A 20,076-nucleotide genomic window follows, 5' to 3' on the forward strand; every position below is an offset into this window, starting at 1 on the left:
CCTCAAGTCCATTCTCTACGTCTGGGTCTTTACCCCTGTCCTGCCCCTAGGTTCTTCATGACCTTTTCTTTAAATTTTTTTGGTTCCATATATATGTGTTAGCATATGGTATTTGTTTTTCTCTTTCTGACTTACTACACCTCACTACAAATAACTCAATTTTGTTTCTTTTGATGGCTGAGTGATATTCCATTGTATATATGTGCCACATCTTCTTGATCCATTCATCTGTCGACGGACACTCAGGTTGCTTCCATGTCCTGGCTATTGTAAGTAAATAGAGCTGCAATGAACTTTGTGGTACATGACTCTTTTTGAATTACGGTTTTCTCAGGATATATGCCCAGTAGTGGGATTGCTGGGTCATATGTTATTTCTATTTGTAGTTTTCTAAGGAACCTCCATACTGTTCTCCATAGTGGCGGCATCAATTTACATTCCCACCAACAGTGCAAGAGGGTTCCCTTTTCTCCACACCCTCTCCAGCATTTACTGCTTGTAGATTTTTGGGTGACGGCCATTCTGACTGGTGTGAGGTGATACCTCATTGTAGTTTAATCATGATTATTTTCTAAGATGCTTTTTCTTAAGTAAACATTTTGGTCAGAGGTTCACCTGTTGAGAATTGAACAACTTGATTCCAATCCTGAGTAAGGCGAGGGCAAGGGAGCGTCATGGTGAGATAAATGGCCTTGGGTGCTTGGGGGGGTGCAGGTGGGGGTAGGGGGAATAAACAGTGAGGTCTCAGTTCACCTGAGGGCAACAGAAAGCCCTGATGCTAGTCAGCTGTGAGGCCCAGGACTGATGTCATGGTAGGCATGTCCTCTGCGGAATAAACTGCTGAAAAGTCTATAATACTGACACGCATTGCTACTTTATGTAAGAAAACGTGCAAGTGGTACGGAGCCGATACACACAGATAAACTAGGAGGAGTACAACACACGTATCTAACCCACGATCCTACGCTGGCATCAGCAAACTGGCCCACGGGCCACACCTGGCCTGTCATCTGTTTTTGTACAATCTGTGTAAAACTGATTTTTACATTTTAAATGTTTTTAAAAAATCAAAAAAGAATATGGTGTGGCACATGAAAATTATACGAAATTCAAATCTGTGTCCACACATAAGGTTTTACCGGAACACAGCCGCGCCCACTGGTTACACATCATCGATGGGTGCCTCTGTATTACACAATGGCAGAGTTTCAACAGACAGAGTACGGCCTACAGAGCCTAAAACATTTACTTATCTCTGGCCATTTACTGAAAACGTTGTCTAACCCTTGCCTCAGAGCTCAGGTTTAGCGAGCTCTCTGGTAACTTTTTTATACATGGAAGATAAAATCTGGATGTAGAGCTGCAAAACATTCCATATTTATTACTCCGTTTATTGTAACTTTCAAAGCTGGGGTACCAGACACGCACAAGAATGCAAAATAGGAACCCAGATGGACGGTCTAATGTTTCCCGTTTGCTATTTCTCACTTTGCAAATTCCCTACATGGCGTGCACGCAAGGAGAGAAAAAACAATTACCCACCGTGCTAGATTTAAAAGCATTTAATGACATAGCATATATTTAACAGATAGGGCAAAAGTCGAGAGGTACAGGTCATAACAACTGAGCACTGGGCCTGAGTGACCACCTCCCTGCTCAGGCCCAGCCTCTGGAGTTCATTCCTATCAATGCCATTTTGATTGTGCAGTAAGATGAAAATTTGTCATTACAATCGTTACAGTGACAGAGAAATGCGCACTATGTATCAAATAGCAAGGTAATGAAGCAAATTATAACACAGTGTGGCAACGCACAAGCAAGTAACCATTAGGGTAACAGGACTTTGTCCAGTAAATGCTTCAGTTCCACTTGTACACTTACCAATGATTTAAAGGGTTTATTATACATCTAGTTTTATTATACTTTGTACTAGAATTATCTCAAACATACAATATAATGTATTTCAGCAAAAAAAAAAAAAATTGAAATTGAAATTACAGATTATTTAAAACAGTATCAGTTTTCTATTCCTTCTTGGATCCCGACATTCTTAACCGTCGTCCAGGCTGATGCAGAAGAGCCGCATGTCGTGTGTTAGTAAGTGATGCCAGATACAAACGGTTTGGTCTGTAGAGTTAACAATGGAGCTGCACTGTGGCTGCAGCGAGATCATAATACACAATCTGTTTATTCCAGGTTAGACCCAGCACTTCTAATAGTCAAGACTCACGGTAACCACTGGAAGTAAATGGAAGAGAATGGTGTTGGGAAGTTGGTACATTTTGTCTGTGGTGAGCACAGGAAGTACTGTTTAAGCACCGCTGCCTTGCATACCAACAGCACTAGAGGCGGGTTATTTCCAACACAGCCTCACAAAATTGAGGAACCGTTTAAATATTGAGATCTAATCTATATAATTTCGTTAAAAAAAATCTGGTCTTCCCTCTGCACCTCAAACTTTTTTGTAACTTGGAGATAAAGTGTTTAGGTGTATTTTCCCCTTCCCACCCCCCCACCCCGAGAAATGCTCTATAAATTAAAAGAAAAAAATCAACCACATTGAGGAACATTTAGGCACAGAGAGTAATGTGTTGGTTCTGAGCTTGCATGCTGGAATTTCACTGAAAAGGTTAAGAGAAGGGCAGGAGGTGACGGAAAGGAGTTCACTTCTTTTTGCCAAAAAGGCTGAACCTCTTTTCTTTGTCTTTCTCTTTGTCCTTCTCCCGTTTGCCGGGACTGGACTCGCTGGTGATGGTGACAACGCTGGTGGGCAAGGTCTGAGCCCGGCTGGATGCTGGCGTGCTCTGGGTGCTGGCGGACACCTCGTGTTTATCGGAGGAGATGGCAGAGGAGATGGCCTGGATCCATGTGTTCATTTCCTCCTGGATGAAGGAGGGGACACAGGTGAGACTCAACTAGGAGGGACGGGCATGAGATGCTCTCGGTCCACCTGGGTGACCGTGTGAGCCTCTGTGGGCTGGAAGGCTTGGGAACGGTGTGTCTGCCTGAGAGGGGAAAGCGGTTCCCAAACGAACCTCTGCTTTGTCAGGACAGTAGTGAACATGATTGAACGCTCACCAGGAATTCGGTTTACGGTACCTGAAGGTCCTCACTCTAGTATGTGGCCCTACAAACGTGGACGAGCTGGAAAGACTGGTCTACAGTAGGGTGTCAGGTCCCACCCTAGAAGATGCTTTTTCTTTTCCTTTTTTAAACTGAAATATATTTGACGCATAACATTGTATAAATTTAACAGAAGTTGCCTTTTTCGAATTTAAAGCCCTGCATACGTGTTGTTTTCCCATCGGCTGACCCTCTCTCCTCTCAAGGAGGAGCACAGCCATGCAATGGTTGGTTAAAGGCAGTGGGGCGCAGTGGGTGCAACGGGGAGGCTCCTGATTGGGCTGCAGGATCCACACCCAGTCCTGGGACCTGCTCCCTGTGTTTCACCCACAGTTCTCCTCCGCGGACTTCAAGGGACCCTGCACTAGGTCTCCTGCCGCGGCGGGAGGGCAGTGAGATGACATTCACCGCCTCTGAGAGATACAGGAGAACTGAACACCTGCCAGCGTTCATGACCGTGGAGGCCAGAGGACAGAAGCCACCACTGGATCATTACTTATGTGAAGAACATCATAAATAAAGCTCATCGGGCCACCAACACTTGCAAACTTCTAAGTATCTGAAAAAATGAAACTTAGAAACTTACATCGTCTTTGGCTTGGAAGAGGTACTCATTGCCGTCATTTAGTCTGTAATTCGAAGGAAGAAACTCAGTCACAATATAACTTAAGGAAGAAAAAAAAAAAAATCCCCCAACTCTCATGTGGGATACAAGCAGGCCGCAGGAATCACACCAGAAATGCCCGTGGGAACTCTGCACACGTCGCCCACTGTGCCGGGGGCCTGCACAGGCCCAGCAGCCGCGCCCCGGGGCATCAAGAAGTCATACAATTGGGCCAATATGCACAGGTAACATGGGTGTTTCAATCACTGGAAGGATTCAAAAAGCTCCGAGCATGTCAACACCTGGATCTGTTGTGGCAAAGACCACTGGGGATGGCTGATCACTGCTCTAAACTGAACGCAGAAGAAAGCTCTTTAAAACCCACGGGCCCTCCTGAAATTCTGCCACTGGACTTACATCCCCCACATTAACGAACGCCAGGCTTTCTGAACTGACACCCAGAAAAGTTCTCCTAGACTTCTCTTCTTATACACCTCTCAGAACAAAAGAATCTGCCCTGGCCGGCCTATCGCTGTGACACGGAGAGGACGCTGGCTGGGAGGGCCCCTCCTTCTCTGCTGCATCGAGAGGAAGCTGGTGTTGCCGATGCAGAGGAGGTAAATGCCCTCTGCCGATATCCCGACGCTCTGAAGCTGCATCAAGGAAGTACAAAGTGGGCGTGCAGCCAGGGTGGGTGCCAGGCTGGCCGCGCCTGGTCTTACAGCGTGTAAAGCGTCCCAGGTCCCTGGGGCCTGCCTCCAGTGCCCGTCCAGGGCTCAAGGAATCACCCCATTTGAACTGCTCTCGTTTGTGGTCCTTGGCCTCGTCCAGCTGGCATGAGGCTCACGTGTAACTGAGGACCAAAGTTTGCTTTTCAAATCCCAAAGCAACAGATCAAGTTAGTATCAGACTAAGTATCGTCCTAACCACTAACATGTTTACTTTTCATGCTTTTAAAAGAAAAACGGGTTTTTCCTGCCCATTTCCAAGTACAAGCCGAACTTCAGAGCTTGGATCCACTCTGTTGGGAGTCGTATGTGTTGTACAGGGTAGAGACATTTGGAACTGAATGGTTCCAGAGGCATCTGGAACATCCGCCGGGTGAGTCAGGGGAGCACAGGGCCCCTCCCGCCCCTTCCTGTTTGTCTCCACCTGGCTCCGGGATGACTCACTTGACCCATCTCCAGATAAGTCACGAGCTAAGAACAGCATCTCCTGGGTCTGGATTAGCTGCAAAGACGGGGAAACTATTTTTCTAAGCTTCCCTTAAACTGTGAAATGTGACTAGCTCACCTTGTCTCAGGAAACACTAAGTTCCAGCTTATAAAAAGGAAAGTTCCTTTTCTTCCATGTTCAGTTGTGCCGTTAACCGGCCACAGAGCCCAGCGATCCTAACCAAGACGTGTGCCTATCCAGTTTGTCACTTTGTTGGTGATTTTTTAAACAGCAGAGGAGAGGAATCAACCGATCACAGCATCTATCTAAGAGAACCAACCCCCAGAGTGAAAATAAACACACACCCACTCTCTGGCAACGCTCACCTTAGCTTGAACACGTGTTTCTTCTTTTTGTAATCAAGGGCCACTTCACAGATGGCTTCTTTCAAACTCACAGGGACCTCGCTGTGGTAGGGAATTCCGGAAGCAGCTGTCTTTGCATCTTTGTAGAAACCCATTTCTTGGTTATTTATGACACAGTAAACATTGTGCCAGGACCTGAGTAGCAAAGAAAGGAGCTTCAAGTTTCTGCTCCACGCTCCCTTCAAGAACTAAGGGTCTGATTAACACGAAAATGATCCTCACACAACACGGCATGATCCCCTGTTAAAAAAGCCCTTCCTAAATCCTGCTAAAAATACGCAATGGGACAAAATTCCTCTGTGGACTCCCAAGACAAGACACGTACTGCTAGTGGCAGGTTTTTTGTTTTGTTTTGTTTTGGTTTTGCGGTACGCGGGCCTCTCACTGTTGTGGCCTCTCCCGTTGTGGAGCACAGGCTCCGGACGCACAGGCTCAGCGGCCACGGCTCACGGGCCCAGCCGGTCCGCGGCATGTGGGATCTTCCCGGACCGGGGCACGAACCCGTGTCCCCTGCATCGGCAGGCGGACTCTCAACCACTGCGCCACCAGGGAAGCCCTAGTGGCAGGTTTTTGAGGGCCACTTCTCACTCTGAGTTTGAAGAAAACCACAGTGCCCTCTTTCATTACATAAAGGTACTCTTGGCTCTGACGGGAAAGACTTTTTTGCTGGTGTTTGGTACACTCTTGTGGTAACAGGGTACAGGCCAAGCTCCTTACTGGAAACACGCCTGTCCTTAGGCAGCTCTTCCACCGCAGCTTCATTCTGTAATGAAGTGGCCTGGCAACGTGACAGGGAGGGGGAGACAGACCCAGGGCCACTAGCACTTACGGTACACTGGCTGAATTAGAATAAGGTAGCCTTTCCCCCCAGGGTACAGCAAACTGTCCTAATATACCGCTTTTATTAGAACAAGACACTTTACTGCCACCTGCCTGTATTAACAAATAAATCTATAATGTCCCCAATGTGGATGGCAGCTCTTAGATGGGATTCCCTTGTACAGTGTACAACCTGGACAACCGTACATGGTGGTCCCAGGCAGTTTAGTTTACTGGTTAAAGCACACAGGCTGTGGAATCAGATGAGTTTTACCCTAGCTGTGCCATTTACTAGGAAGCTACACTGAGTGAGCTTTCTTAACCTCCCAGAGCCTCAGTTTCTTCATTTGTAAAATGGAGATAATACAAGTAGGGCTACTGAGAGATAATGAATATAAAGACTGATATGGAGATAAGGTAGGGGAAATGGTGAATGTCTTAAAACATCCCACAGGAGGGAAACCACAGTGAAATCATTTCACTCTAGGGAAGACTCCCCCGCCTCAATCTAGCGATATTCCTTCTCAGGAGGAACTACTAAGGCCTCTTCTTGCTGTTCCCACACACACACGTAACTCTTCCTTCTCTCGGTGAATAAAAAAGCACTCTACTGCCACTTCCCAACGTCAGTCCCGAGAAGGATGTAACGCCCGGGAAGCTACAGAACAAATCAACCACATAAACACACACTCCCCTTTCGATCAAGAGTGGCCCACCCCCAGCTCCTAATGGGCCGACTCCCCCCCGGACCGCCTCAGCCTCTGTGCTGTTACCTGCTTGAGGCCTTCTTATTGTGGGCCTCCCACTCGTGCTTCCGATTCAGGAAGCCTTCCATCTGGGCCAAAGGCGTCTCCTGGGTCCTGGCCGGCAAGGTGGCAGCACTTTGGGCCGGGAGGGCAGTCTTGGCTTTGCGCTCGGAGGTGGGAGAGGGGATGGGGCTGGACTCTTTCGAGCTTGTCCTCTGTTCTGCAGCGCCATTGACCATTTCGCTCGTGTCCACCGTTTCTGCCATCTAGGGACAGCGGAGAGGCCATTCAGCTAACCCCGTGAGCCCCCGGGGTGACCACATACGCTCTGACTCGCACACGTGGCTGTGTATAAATGCCTGGCACAGATCGAGGCAGTACAGTAAAACCATTGCACATCCCACAAAGCCAGCTGGACACCAAGGACATTAGAAGGTGGGAATGGATTAATACCCGCCCGTTTACGGGGAAATGAGAAAAGCGAAATGCCAGGATGAGTTTTACTGCACTCTGTTCCTCTGATCAATCCATTTTCTCTAATAGAACTCAGATCATTTCCTCTTATGGTTACTTTAAAACAAAAGGACAACAGTTAACAATCACACATATTAAATATGAGAGAGTGGACGTTATACAGCAGCCACCTTACAACCAAGGACGCCACCAGAAGGGCTGGAAGTTGAAGCGAAAGGGCATTCACAAACAGATGGATAGACAACTCTATCAGAACTACACGGCATTCCCCCAAAGTCAGACAAGAAAGACCTTTGGTTTCTGAAAATGCTCTCCGGCTCTCCTCCCACCACCCCTCGACACATCGTCATAAACACATGCAGAAATTAGGACGGCAATCATGCATTTCACATCTACCATCCCCGTTAGACTTTGGAACTTAAGAGCTGGAAGGAAATGAGGCAAGTCAACGAACATCAATTTAACCACATCTGCCGAAGTTGTATCGTGAGTGGGTTGTAGTTTGTGTTAAAGGAGCTGGAAAAGCCAATCACAGTCACTCAACACCACACGGCTATTTACCCCCAAACAAAGACAGAACCAGGGCCTTCCCCATCACGTGTTGGTTGATCACGGTGCCTTGCTGCACTGAGACGAGAAAGCCCAGACAGCCAGGCTTCCAGCGGCTCTGACCCTTCAGGCTGGAGACGTCTTCGGGAGCTGTTCCTTCCCAAGCTCACTTATATTGTAACCCTCATGGCTTTTCGGCTTGGGAAATGCAGTAGGGTCTCCATTCATTATCGCTTTCAGCCTGTGTGCCATCAACTGTGTACCATGAACTGAAGCGGCCCCTGGCTGGATACACCCAGGGTGTGGGATTAGCGAGTTACTAAAGCTGGGTGTGGCTGACGCTTTAGTGGATTACAGACAACCTGCACCCTTCGTACACGGACAAACATGGAGGTGTCAACGGCACGCTCATTAGATACGTCCCCCACCTCTGCTGCCCAGAACCACGTGACAGCAAAATTAGCAGCGACAACCTCAACAGGATCAATGGGAGACTGGCCACCGCCACTTGAACATCCGATATGTCAACTCTCAGGAACTGGGATGTCTCCATTGGGCCTTATCTAAGTGGTGGGCTGGGAATCAAGTTTATACTCTGTCTATACAACCTATTACTGTCAGCAGCGGGGTTTAAGGTCAGACTAGAGGCTATGCACTTGAAGGGTGTTTGTGATTAGAACCCTTTATCCACACAGCAACGTGGAAAAAGGATTCTTAGGGTAGAATGGCATAGGGAGGAGATGCATGGTGATTATCCTGGCCTTGCAAGTGACGGCCTGTCGACCAGTGCTTATAAGGAATAGGCCACTTAAATATCTCTCTTGCCTTTCCCTTTTAAAGGAGAGACAAAGGGGAAATAGTAACCAAAAAAACAAAGCCCCCGGGTCAAAAGTAAGTGAGTGGATTTTAAGGCTGACACATCTGTTCTAGTGTGAGATTTCAGGAAACTTCTGGTTGGAAGTATGAGATCGGTCTGGAAGGCCTGTGCCAGGCATGAGTCCAGGGAGACATGGGGTTAGTGTCTATAGAAACCAGGTTAAACAAAAAAAAATTAGTGCTGCAGGTGTGACTCAAAAACTGCTAGTGACAGCAGTGACCTGGATAGAGGAACGTTTACTGGAAAAAGGCTAAAATTTATCATACTTGGTCCAACTTCAAGGTAGGTGACAGCCAGGGGAAGCCCCTTCTGGGGGAAATTCTGCAGCAAAAATTTTTTTCTTTAGAGTTAGAAGGAAAGAGAAAACCCCAAACCAGTAGGCAGAGATAATTAATGTTTATGCAAATGAATCACTAACCAAGAAAACAAGGAAAATAAAAGGAACAAAATGAATTTTAATGGACATGTGCTTAAGCATGCCAACAGACAACACGCCACTAGAGACAAACATCAAAAGCAAATCGTAGTGCTGTGACCAAACAGTGGGTACATGTGGATACACCCCTACCCCCCACCCCACGTTGCTTCTCTTTAGCGATTAGTGGCTGCGTACACCTGAGATACTTCAGTCAGGAGGTGAACGTAAATGCAACGTGACAACTAGTAGCACAAGGAACACCTGACTGGTTTTCTAAGTGCAAGAAGCAACACTATCTTCAAGTTCATTAACTTGAGTCTCTGCACCGTAACTCAGAAGAACGAAAAGAGCTTTTCTTCTTCTGATACAATCCAATTTCAATTAAAACTCTGTCTGGCAAGCTACAATTAAAAAATCTAGATAAAAATAGGCATGAGAACAAATGCCAAAAGCATCACAGCACTCCTTTCTTTCCTGTGTGCTTATGTGGCTTTGTTTTGTTTTGTTTTGTTTTTGGTCTTCTGAATACGAAAGGCATAAAATTGGGTATTAGCCCTCATGATACAAAATTTAAACATATATATATGGACACATCACATATATACATATAGATCAATGACACGTATCATTTGGAGCCAGTTAACACATGTCAGGGCTCCCTAATCACCAAAGATGAAGCAGTAGTTTCTTTTCTAAAATGAATTTTGGTGTGTTTTAAGGCAGAGACCCAATAATGGTGCATACTACTCCCAGAACGTAAGAAGCTTGGCATCTATCTATATACCCATCTACGGTCGCAAGTAGATAGATATGTACATAGAAATGAGGAAAAAACAAACAAGATGCTATATGATGTTATCCTGACAAAAGAAAAAAAAAAAGACATGCATCATGAAAAGACAAATTAGACTTAACTCATGGAGAACACATATCAAAACAGGTTTTCTGATTCCACTAACATCTAAATATGGCAAATGAGCAAGTCAATGTCTCACAAGGCTTTGATGTAATATGGACTTGGTTTGGTGAATAGAATTTCTGTTAAAACATTTTCAAATCCCTGCTGGTGGTCTGATAAATGTCATCCTAAACGACTCTTTATTAGAGAGCTTCACAAAAGGTCATAGGAAAATGAAAAATGAATCAGAAGATCCATACGAGACATACTACAGAGACGCTGAAGGACTTCTGGAGCCTGGAGGCAGGCAACAGCTCCTGGGGTGGTTCCCCCAAGTGCGTCGTTCAAGTAATCAGGGTGAACCAGAATGGCTTTTGTTCCATTTGTTTGCAAAATTTAAACAGTTTGACACCCTGAAGTCATCAACTGAACGGAGAGACGTGGAGAAGTCTGGTAGGCAGGCTTCCCCAACGGGCCGAGAAGCGCTGCCACACCTGCCACATCCCATGTTCCGGCGGTGCCGACAGTGACCCAGACAGAGGTGGTGGCGGCAGTCAGGGGGCCCCTGACTCCTGAGGCCGGCTGCGTTATCTGCTGGAAGCGAGCCTACAGTTCTCGGTTCAGGACTTGGCAGAAAAAAATACAGAGAGGACCTGGTTTGTAAAAAAGTAATCAATGATCCGAGGGTCTCAAAACTGTTCAGATTCTGCGCCTAAAGTTTAAAAAAAAAAACCTTCCCAAGTAGATTCAACCTTTTTTTTTTTTTTTTTTTATCATTTTCAATAAATGAATGTATCCTTCATGGAATGTTACACAGCTGACTCTAGGTTTTCATCTTAGTGCTGGAAGTCTCCCTCCTCAATTCCTAGTAAACTACTGCAGGTTAATAACTCTGTAAAGGGGGCTACGTATAGTGCAGGACTGCACCCTGTTAGTATAGCTGGATGTGTCATACCTGTCAGATTCTAGTTTTCTTCTTCATTTTGCTGTAATTTCATTTAATTTCAATTACTCACGTAAGGCTTTCGCTGCAAAATCTTAATAAAGTAAAAAGCTCACGATAAATAAACAAAAAATACGTATGTTGCTTTCAGGCAACTGAGCATCCATCAGTTAAAAAACTCAAAGAAACATGAATTAAACGCAAACAAATATGAAACCAAGGAAGGCTATGAAATAAGTAAAATTTTTAACACTGTGGGTGAAGTGGAAGCCAAAATGTCAAACCAACAGGATTTGGAAAGAGTGGTTCTTGACAAATGGTAGCGAACTTCACAGTCCAGACCACGGCTGGTCACTGGCTGTCCGTCTGCTATTAAAGTTTTTGTAGTTTTGGTAGGTTTGAGAGCGGTAACTAACCCGTGGAGATCCCTGTTCAGCCGGCAAACCATTCTGGGAAACTTGCTCTCCTTTTGAAGCATCCCTGTTGGGGAAGGGGGAGAAAGAAGACAGAGGAGAGAACAGGAGGAAAACGGGGAAGGAGGGAGGGGAGAGGGGAAGAAAAGAGGAGGAGAGAGAGAAGAAGACGGGGGAGAACACAAGTCAACTTCATTAGAGCCCTTCTCTCAGGAAAACATATGCAGCCCTCTTTCACATGACGTGATTTCTTTCTAAAAACTCTTTAAGTGTTTCAAATTGACTCTAGATAGAAAGAGTAAGACCACAGGCATCCCTGCCCATAAAGGTGGCATTCAGGGTTGTCATGGAGCTTGGACCCCAGCAAAATAATCAGCCTTTCAGAAATACAGAGTAATTTCTGCCCTTCGTGTCAAAGTCACCCAGAACTTTCAGAAAGCACCACCACACAGTCACTGGCCTGAAATCTGGGTAGTTCACTCCATCCATTTACTCATGTGGAAATTCTAAGTGTGTGTGTGTGTGTGTGTGTGTACACACACGTGTGCACAGCAGAGATGGTTCCTGTCGACATTCTACTCCCGCTGCCAACATTGCAGTGTGACTGTGGACAAGTCACTCTCCTCAGATGTTACCCAGGGGTGACCGTACGGAGTCTCAGTAGTCTTCAGAAGTGACTAACAGGAAGGGCACATCAGCACGGGCTTAGAAAGTGTGCTCCCTAAACCCCTCTTGTCACTGAAGCTGAGACTGAAGTGGGCGGGCTGCCCGTGACTCACCACTGCTGCTGGGACTCGGTCTCCTCGGAAACCTTCGAGCTCGGCTCAGGAGAAGGCGGCCGCCTCTTCCTCTCCTCTTCCTCTTGCTGTCTGCGCACTTCCAGTAGCTCCAGCTGAGGGAGAACACGCTGATGTGTGGCAGAACCCCAAACTCTGCCTCTTTTAAGGAGAGAGCTCCAGGCAAACCCTCCCGTCTGAGCGGTCTACGCTGGATCACGTGGGACAACCAGAAGCTCTGACATCCTAAGCAAAATCTCGTTAAGGTGACAGGAACTGCAGCTACAACCCAGAACCACAGGAAACAGAGGTCTGAGTGATGAAACAGATCCATTCTACAGGATGGCAGAAGCCCTGCGAGTTGCGTGTGCCCCTGGGATATCGGGTTTCGTTTCTAAATGAACTCTGCAGCTCTCAACTTTGCTGAGGAAGAAAGCACCTGAGCATGAGGGTCCGTGCTGGACTTCTCTTCAGAGGTCAGACCAACACCACTGAGTCAGAGCTGCAATAATTCCCACAGAGGCTTCTTGTGCTGCGGTAGGGATTCAGGTTCAGCCAAGCCTCAATAACACGTTAATAAAAGCCAGGAAATAGACTAACTGGAACTAAGCCATTTCATGAGCAATGTATGCGTGTACCCAAAGTATTCCGTTTTAACACACATGTGTACAGGTACATTTTAGATGCCCACGACTGTAGAAATCGGGAAGCACACCATAAAGAATCAGCTTTCCACCGGGAGTGCAAGTGTCTTGGGAGAGAAAACACCAGTTGAGCAAGGCCTGTTCTGAGGCCTTTACTTTGGCAGAAGAGATTATCAGGACTGGGGAGAGTTTTCAGTGGGCTAAGATCGAGCTACTAGTGCTTGACGGGAATTCTAATCCTGAAATCGGAAGAAAACTGTAAGGCTATGCTCCCTAGAAACCATGGCTTCTACGAGGTACAGGAAGAAAAGCAGATCAAAAGAGAAAAGCAAATCCCAATCGATCAATTCCCAGACAGGAAGTGACCACAGACCTAGGTGCCCAGGAAGTGGTTGAGGGGGCAGGAGCCCCGGACCATCTCCCCACGTTCTGTACCAAGAGAAACACCAACTCCAGGAAGATCCTTACTGCTTTTAAAATCAGAGCGATGACCTGAGCTCCCTAGCCTAGGAGGTGAGCAGGAAGGAGAGGCTGCCCACGGGAACCATGGCAGAGCACCCCGGCTCCCAGGGCCCACTTACTGTCGTCAGCCTTTCCAGGGCGGAGAACCTCTCGTCCCAGGTCGCTGCAGACTTTTCAAAAGCCTCGTGGCGCTTGATGAGCTTCTCCACCTCGTCCACGCTCTGGCCTATTTCTCGGCTGGACAGGTAGGGCTCCTGTCCGAGCAGCCAGGCCTCGGCCACACTGGCGTCCCTTGAGAACTGATGGACCTCCAAGACTGCACAGGGAGCCAAGAGTGAGTGTGGGGGCAGGGTGACTCGGGAGCTCAGGGAGGTGCTGCCCTCTGCTGGCAGCTGCCGGCACAACCAGCTTACAGTCTAGTCTAGATCTGCGCTGTGCCCATAAACGTCATGGGAGCCGCACGTGTACAGCTGTAACCTTCCCAGCAGCCACATTCAAAACAGGTGAAGTTGATTTCAAATGCATAATTTAGACAACCTGATATAGCTGTTATTTCAACACGTAATCAGTATAAAAATTAACTGAGTTGTGTTACATCTTTTTTTTCTTCTGTCTTTGAAACCCGACACGTATTTTATACCTGGAGCACATCTTAATTTCGACCAGCCATGTTGCAAGTTCCGAAGAGCCTCATGTGGGCCGTGGCTACTATACGGCCATGCAGGGCCAGGAGGTATGCTCTGCTCACTCAGCCCTACTTCAGTGAGGTAAGCCCCAGAGCCCTGAAGAATTCACAATTTACATATAACCAGATTACTCTGAGGGGACAGCCATTCACCAATCACCCTTTCTGGCGTGGAAGTGCCATGTTTTACTTTGGGGGGTTGAGAGGCAGGGAAGGATCTGGAAGCAGTCGGGAAAGTAGGGACAGTATGGGCTAAGGCTTCTGCTTTATTCATTCTGTTCCTCCACACGTGAGGAAACGCAGCATGACCTCCACCCACTGCAGCCGTGAGAAGGCAGGCCAGACCTCAGCTCTGCCCGCGCTGTGGCTGGCATTTTCATTATACCTTAAGCAGCAGAGGTTGGGGTCATTCAGGTAAGAAGACGACTGCGGGCAGCACTGGTGTCACCCTGGTGGCCTCCAACACGGCACAAGGAGATGCCCCCACTGCCCGAGAAACTTGTCACCTCATCAGGAATGCCCAGCATGCAACCTGGTGCCTAGCTCACAGTGGAGTGTAATCTGGGTTTTGCTGAACTGAACTGAACTGAACCTGCCCTGGGGGCTGGCAAAATTTACAGACCAAACCCTCATCCAAAGAATGATCAAATGTGGGATTTCTTTTTCAAAAGAATTGAGATGCCTCCACTAGGTCTCTTATACACCGTTCAGAAAAGGCCCCTTGGATTCTGCTTCTAGGAAGCACTCCTGGTGCCTGAGAATAAGGTTATAATATAATATAAGGACAGAGCCCGGAGCCCCGAACACAGAATGGCAAAGTACGGTAAATAATGCTTCAGTTGGGCTACCCCTGCAGTTCATACCAATCATAAATGCTCTTCCTGATACTGTATATTATGGACCCTGTGTTAGCTCACATATTCCTTTATAAAATGAGATTAAAAATAGGATCTACCTCAGAGGGTTATTGTGGGAAGTCAATAAAGAAAAACATATAAAACACTTAGAATAATGCCCGGTTCACTGCAAAATCTTTATCGTTGTAAGCTTTCGTAAGACCTAACAAGCCAACTTTCCACCTTCTTGACTCCACAGTAACAATTCTCCTTAAAGATAACTGGCGGAGAAGGGGCCCCTGTCTGCACTCTCCCAGAGGAATGCCACATCCTGTCGTCCCCATACTGTTCCTACACACTCAGACCCCACTCACAACACTGAGGCCAATCATGAGATGAAAGACAATGAATATGTCACAGGGAACTACTTAAAAATACTCATTAGCATGAAATGGTGAAACAGGATATTAAAAAAGCAGCATTCAGAAAGACTCCAAAAATCATTAAGAGATAACATCATATCAAGTCAATTAAAGCAGGTAAATAAACTGGCTTGCTTTCAGTGGGGACCCAAAAAGAACAGAGATTAGGTACATCCTTACTCAGTCTTAACCATTCCCATCGGTCTTCCCACTTGTCAATCATTTCTTTCCTCTTTTCCGTCAACTGCAGTAACTTCTCCTTGATCTGTGAGAAAAGAGGACCCCAAGGACATCTTAATAGAGTAGATCACATCCTCCTAGTCTGACCCTTGATGGGCCGCATTGCGGTACGTGGGCCTCTCACTGTTGTGGCCTCTCCCGCCGCAGAGCACAGGCTGTGGACGTGCAGGCCCCAGCGCCCACGGCCCACGGGCCCAGCCGCTCCGCAGCATGTGGGACCCTCCCGGACCGGGGCACGAACCCATGTCCGCTGCATCGGCAGGCGGACTCTCAACCGCTGCGCCACCAGGGAAGCCCAAGAAAAACACTTTTTATGTAGAGACCACCACTAAGGCAGGAAAGATCTAAGGACTGCTCAGTTTATCCGCGTACTGGGAGAAGAGAGAAGAGCATGGCGACGTTCCTTCCAGAAGGGGCTGGGAGGAAGGCCGGGCTCCACCCAAAGCTGCTCTGTCGTGAGGAGGCCAACAATGCACTGAGCCCCCTCCAGACTCCGGGGCTCCCTGTGGCGAACACACTCAAGTTAAGAGCGGGGGCCGGCGAGAGGGGCAAAGCCCTGAGCCCTCGGAGGCCTCACACTGATAACCACTCCCCCTCTGTGTCACCAGCATCCCAACTCGACTTAGCAACCATCCACTAAAGAGCAAACAGGTCTAGGGCACAGGTGACAGAGAAGGGGTGACACCTTCTAGAACTGATGGAGGAGGTGAGAAAGGACGAACCCTTGACCAGAGGCCCTCAAAAATTGTCTTCGGTGCCATGGATTGATTGGCTCTATACCTAGAGACTTGCCTGTCTTATTCCACACATACAGGGAAGAAGCAAGGAGTTCTGAAACCCAGGTAAGTGTGTGCGTACGTGTGTGTGAATGTAAGCATAGATTTCTCTGTGTGTGTGTCTATATATGCCCCCCCACACACACACACACACGCTCACAAGAGTGAGTCACTTTACATCTGAACACCAGCTGCACTCACCACAGGGGCCCCAAAGCGTAAGCGGCATCCTACCTCCTCTGATGCGTAGTGCTTCCTCGCCAGCAGCGATTTCCCAAGTTCAATGCAGGTCGTGAAACTGTCATTACGAGCATCGATTTCTGCTTTGATACCTTGATGATTATTCATTAATAGTTCAACAGAGGACACATCCCTAAAATTACACAAATAATACTTCCTTTAGGAGACCAAGCTTTTCAAACAAATGTGTAGGTTTCGAAACACGTAATTAATTTGAAGGAAACTGGCGGCACAGTATCTGGTTCACAGTCTGAGCGCAGGCTGGGTCACTGAGCTGCAGCGCAACGATGATGTAACTCAGGCACAGCTTCACAACCTAACACTGAGAATAAGGCTACTTTTATTTTTGTGTGTGCGCTGAAACAATTTTTCTAGGTGGAGACCAGAAAAACCGCTGGATCTCTGTTCAACCTTTTACTCTGAAATGCACCTCAGACTCTTCAAGAAGGTACAGAGGCAGTCACAGGTGTCCCCAGTTGTACCCCAGTGAGTTAGCTGCTGAAGGTTCAGGACATGTGTGTTTTAAAGAGCAGCAAATACTGTCTCCTTATTTAGACATGAAGACACACAGAGCAGGAACCAGCCAAGCAATCAGCGACTGGCAGAGCCGTGAGAACGTCTCATCCATCAAAACCGACTGACTGGAGAGTCCTGACCTAAGGAAACACAACTGCTTCATGTATGTAACAACCGTATTTCTTCTTTTGGAGCACAGCCCATCTCTCAGGTACGGTGAGGGCTGGAGCCGGCAGGGGTGAACAGGAGGCTGTCTATGCGCCTGCTTGTACACCCACGAGCTCCTCTTCACCGCTCTGCATGAAACGTGGCCAAAGAGAAGACACAGAACAAATGCTAAATACGAATCCCGAGACACCATTAGAGCAGACGCTGAGCGTAAGAGGCACCTTTGGTAGTATGTCTGAAAAGGGATAGAGTGGGTTTTGATCTGACAGACATAGAAAAAGAACTCAGAAAAGCCATCTCATTCCAGCAGTGAGGTAGAGCTAGTCCGGTCCCAGGTATGCGGCTGCTTTGAGGCACGAGGCCCACAGATGAGAGCACGAGGGCCTGGGTGAGCGTGGACCCAGGGGGACAGGGTCGGGGAGAAATGGGGAGGGCTCCACAGGGCTCGACTACACCGGGCCCCTCGTTCCCTGACAACCGTGTGCAGGAGACAAGTGGCTCCCCCCAAAACCCCTCCCCGCCCCCGCTCCGGCCTCGAAGCTCTGGGGTAGGGCCCAGCCGGGAGGCCGGCAGCATTACCGTGGCTTCTCCTGGGCTTCGATCTGCCGGATGACATCCTCCATCCACAGCATGAGGTCGCGCACCATGCTGAAGAAGCGGAACTTGTCCCCCGTGTCCACCAGCCGCACCCTGCGGCCCTCGCAGGCGTCCAGCAGGGCCTTCCAGGCTTCCAGGACCTCGTTCTCCCGCTTCTGGATGTCCTCGGCCTTGTCGCCCGCATAGGCGGCCTGGAGGCGGGCTGCATCCTCCTGCAGCTGTCTCACCTGTGCAGCCGCCAGGAGACGAGACGGGTCGGAGCTGGGCCTCTGCGCCACCACCCGGCCTCCCACTCCCCCTCTGCGCACCATTCTGCCTTCGCGCTGATGGGAGCCCTGGTCGGGAAAGGTCCCCGGAGGTGGCCCAGGACGTGAAGACGGCACAGAAACACACGGTGTGCACCCAGATACAGTAAAGGATAAACACCTAATCTGCTCCTGCATGGTACCGACGGTGTTTTTTTAAAATCAGGAATGAGAAACTGCCATCAAGAACTCATTTGGAAACACCTTTTCCATTAGCTATGTGAGGTTGCTGCTGAAAACAATGTACGCATCACCTGTAAGAGCTCCCACAACGGCACATTCCAACGTGAAAAACAAAAAAGCAGCATTTAACGCAGCTGAAAACGCTGATGCCAAAGAAGGGAAAACCTTAAGCAGCCAAAAACTTCAATAAAAACTCTGGAGAGCAAGAAATGCCAGTGAGCCTTATGAAAATATGCTACATGGAGATACTGTAATTTGTCATCTCCTAGTTGGCAAAAATTCAAGCTTGATGATGTATATATGCCAGTGAGCTGATTCACTGCTGATGGGACACAAGGTTACAGCTCCTGCAGAAGGCGCAGGCAGTACCCACCAAACTTATAAATGCGTGTGCCTTTTGATTTCATGATTCCACTTTGGGGAATTTATCCTACATATACGCTTGCACTTTTAGGAAATGAAATACACGTAAGGTTATTTATTGCACCAATGTCTGTAAATGCAAAAGACTGAAAATAAAGTATCTGTTCGTCCATGAGGGACTGGTTAAATTACAATGGCACATTCATACAGGAGGCTCCCATGCAGTCATGAAAAAGAATGCGGAAGGGCTCTATGTACTCATATGAGAAGTACTCCAAGAAGACGGCTATGTAGAAAAGGCAAAGCACAGAGAGTGTACATAATGTCAATACTTTCTGTGTAAAAAGGGGGAAAAAAACCAAGAAAAGGCTTTCACCCTTTTGTTGGCGGCGAGGGTGGTGGTGGAGGGCAGATACACCTTTACAAGAGAAACTAATAACCGTGGCTTATTTTGTATTCAAAAATTTCCATCTCTTATGTTTTATATAAAGTACGTACTAGTAATGCCATACTCGTGCACAACATCTAATTTAAAATATACGTGTATGGGGAGTACACACTCAATCTTCATTTACTGATCAAAGTCTGAAGACAACAGACATCCTGAATGATAGCAGCCTTCAGATGTCCGTGAGGCGAGTTATATGGAGAAACATCACGGGGGCGGGGGGGGGATGGACACTGGGGCTTGTGGGGAGGTGTACCGACCCCGATCACTCAAAAGGCTCTAGGTGGTGGTAGGTAAGGAAAACAGATTTCTGCAAGAGATGTAAAGAAGAATCAATGGGGTTTGGTTTCCCTGGTGATTTGATTTCCGTATCCTAAGAGACTTTTGGAAACATTCTTTAAATACGGCTCAGGTATTAACTCAAATCACAATAAGCAAGTTCCTAGGAAATGATTTGAAAAGCTTATCTCCTATATGACTAACCAAATCTTTCCAAACAAAAAAAGTTTCCTGGATCTCTAGCTGTTTTTAATTTGTTCTCACAACAACAAACAAGGTAGACGAGGAGAGCGAAAGCAGAAATTCCCGCTAGAATTAACTACTGCTTTGAGGAGTCACTGCAGACCATCATCAGGTTCCCTCCTGTCCACTGTTCCCGCACAGAATGGAGGATGGTGGCGGGTCAGGCTGGCATTAAGAGTAAAGCAGCCAAGGAGGAAACGCCATCGGCTTCTGGAGCCTGCACCGAGAGCCCTCCCTTCTGCTCTAACTGCAGGAGGGGCATGCATACTTTTGTGGCTGAAATGGCCTGGCCCAGCGGGTATGGTGAGGTGCAGACTATCAGGCTTGACGGAACAGATTCCTGCCCAGGATGTTCCTGGACTCTCAGTGGGCTCTCCTGCATCTCTCTGAGCCTCACAAAGTGAAGGGATTTAATGAAAAAAAAAAAAACTGAAGGAGCAACTCTACCA

At 47.6% G+C, this 20,076-nt stretch overlaps 1 protein-coding gene across 7 annotated transcripts in view; it reads right to left on the reverse strand.

The window, feature by feature from the left end:
• Positions 1 to 1,547: 1,547 nt before the first annotated feature.
• The window catches only part of SPTBN1 (spectrin beta, non-erythrocytic 1), a 196,002-nt gene continuing 177,473 nt past the window's right edge, over positions 1,548 to 20,076 (reverse strand). For all 7 annotated transcript variants that reach the window (XM_022597341.3, XM_022597343.3, XM_022597342.3 and 4 more), the window contains 10 exons: positions 17,789 to 18,033; positions 16,520 to 16,658; positions 15,450 to 15,534; positions 13,446 to 13,642; positions 12,224 to 12,336; positions 11,448 to 11,511; positions 6,900 to 7,138; positions 5,269 to 5,442; positions 3,710 to 3,752; positions 1,548 to 2,882 (listed from right to left, as the gene is read on the reverse strand). In XM_022597341.3, coding sequence (XP_022453049.1) covers positions 2,664 to 2,882; positions 3,710 to 3,752; positions 5,269 to 5,442; positions 6,900 to 7,138; positions 11,448 to 11,511; positions 12,224 to 12,336; positions 13,446 to 13,642; positions 15,450 to 15,534; positions 16,520 to 16,658; positions 17,789 to 18,033 — 1,518 coding nt within the window. In that variant the 3' untranslated portion in view covers positions 1,548 to 2,663. The remainder of the gene's footprint in view (positions 2,883 to 3,709; positions 3,753 to 5,268; positions 5,443 to 6,899; positions 7,139 to 11,447; positions 11,512 to 12,223; positions 12,337 to 13,445; positions 13,643 to 15,449; positions 15,535 to 16,519; positions 16,659 to 17,788; positions 18,034 to 20,076) is intronic.

Source organism: Delphinapterus leucas, chromosome 13 (assembly GCF_059928025.1).
Source record: "Delphinapterus leucas isolate spDelLeu-1000000601 "Yukka" chromosome 13, BTC_Dleu_Yukka2, whole genome shotgun sequence".
NCBI classification, from domain to species: Eukaryota; Metazoa; Chordata; class Mammalia; order Artiodactyla; family Monodontidae; genus Delphinapterus; species Delphinapterus leucas.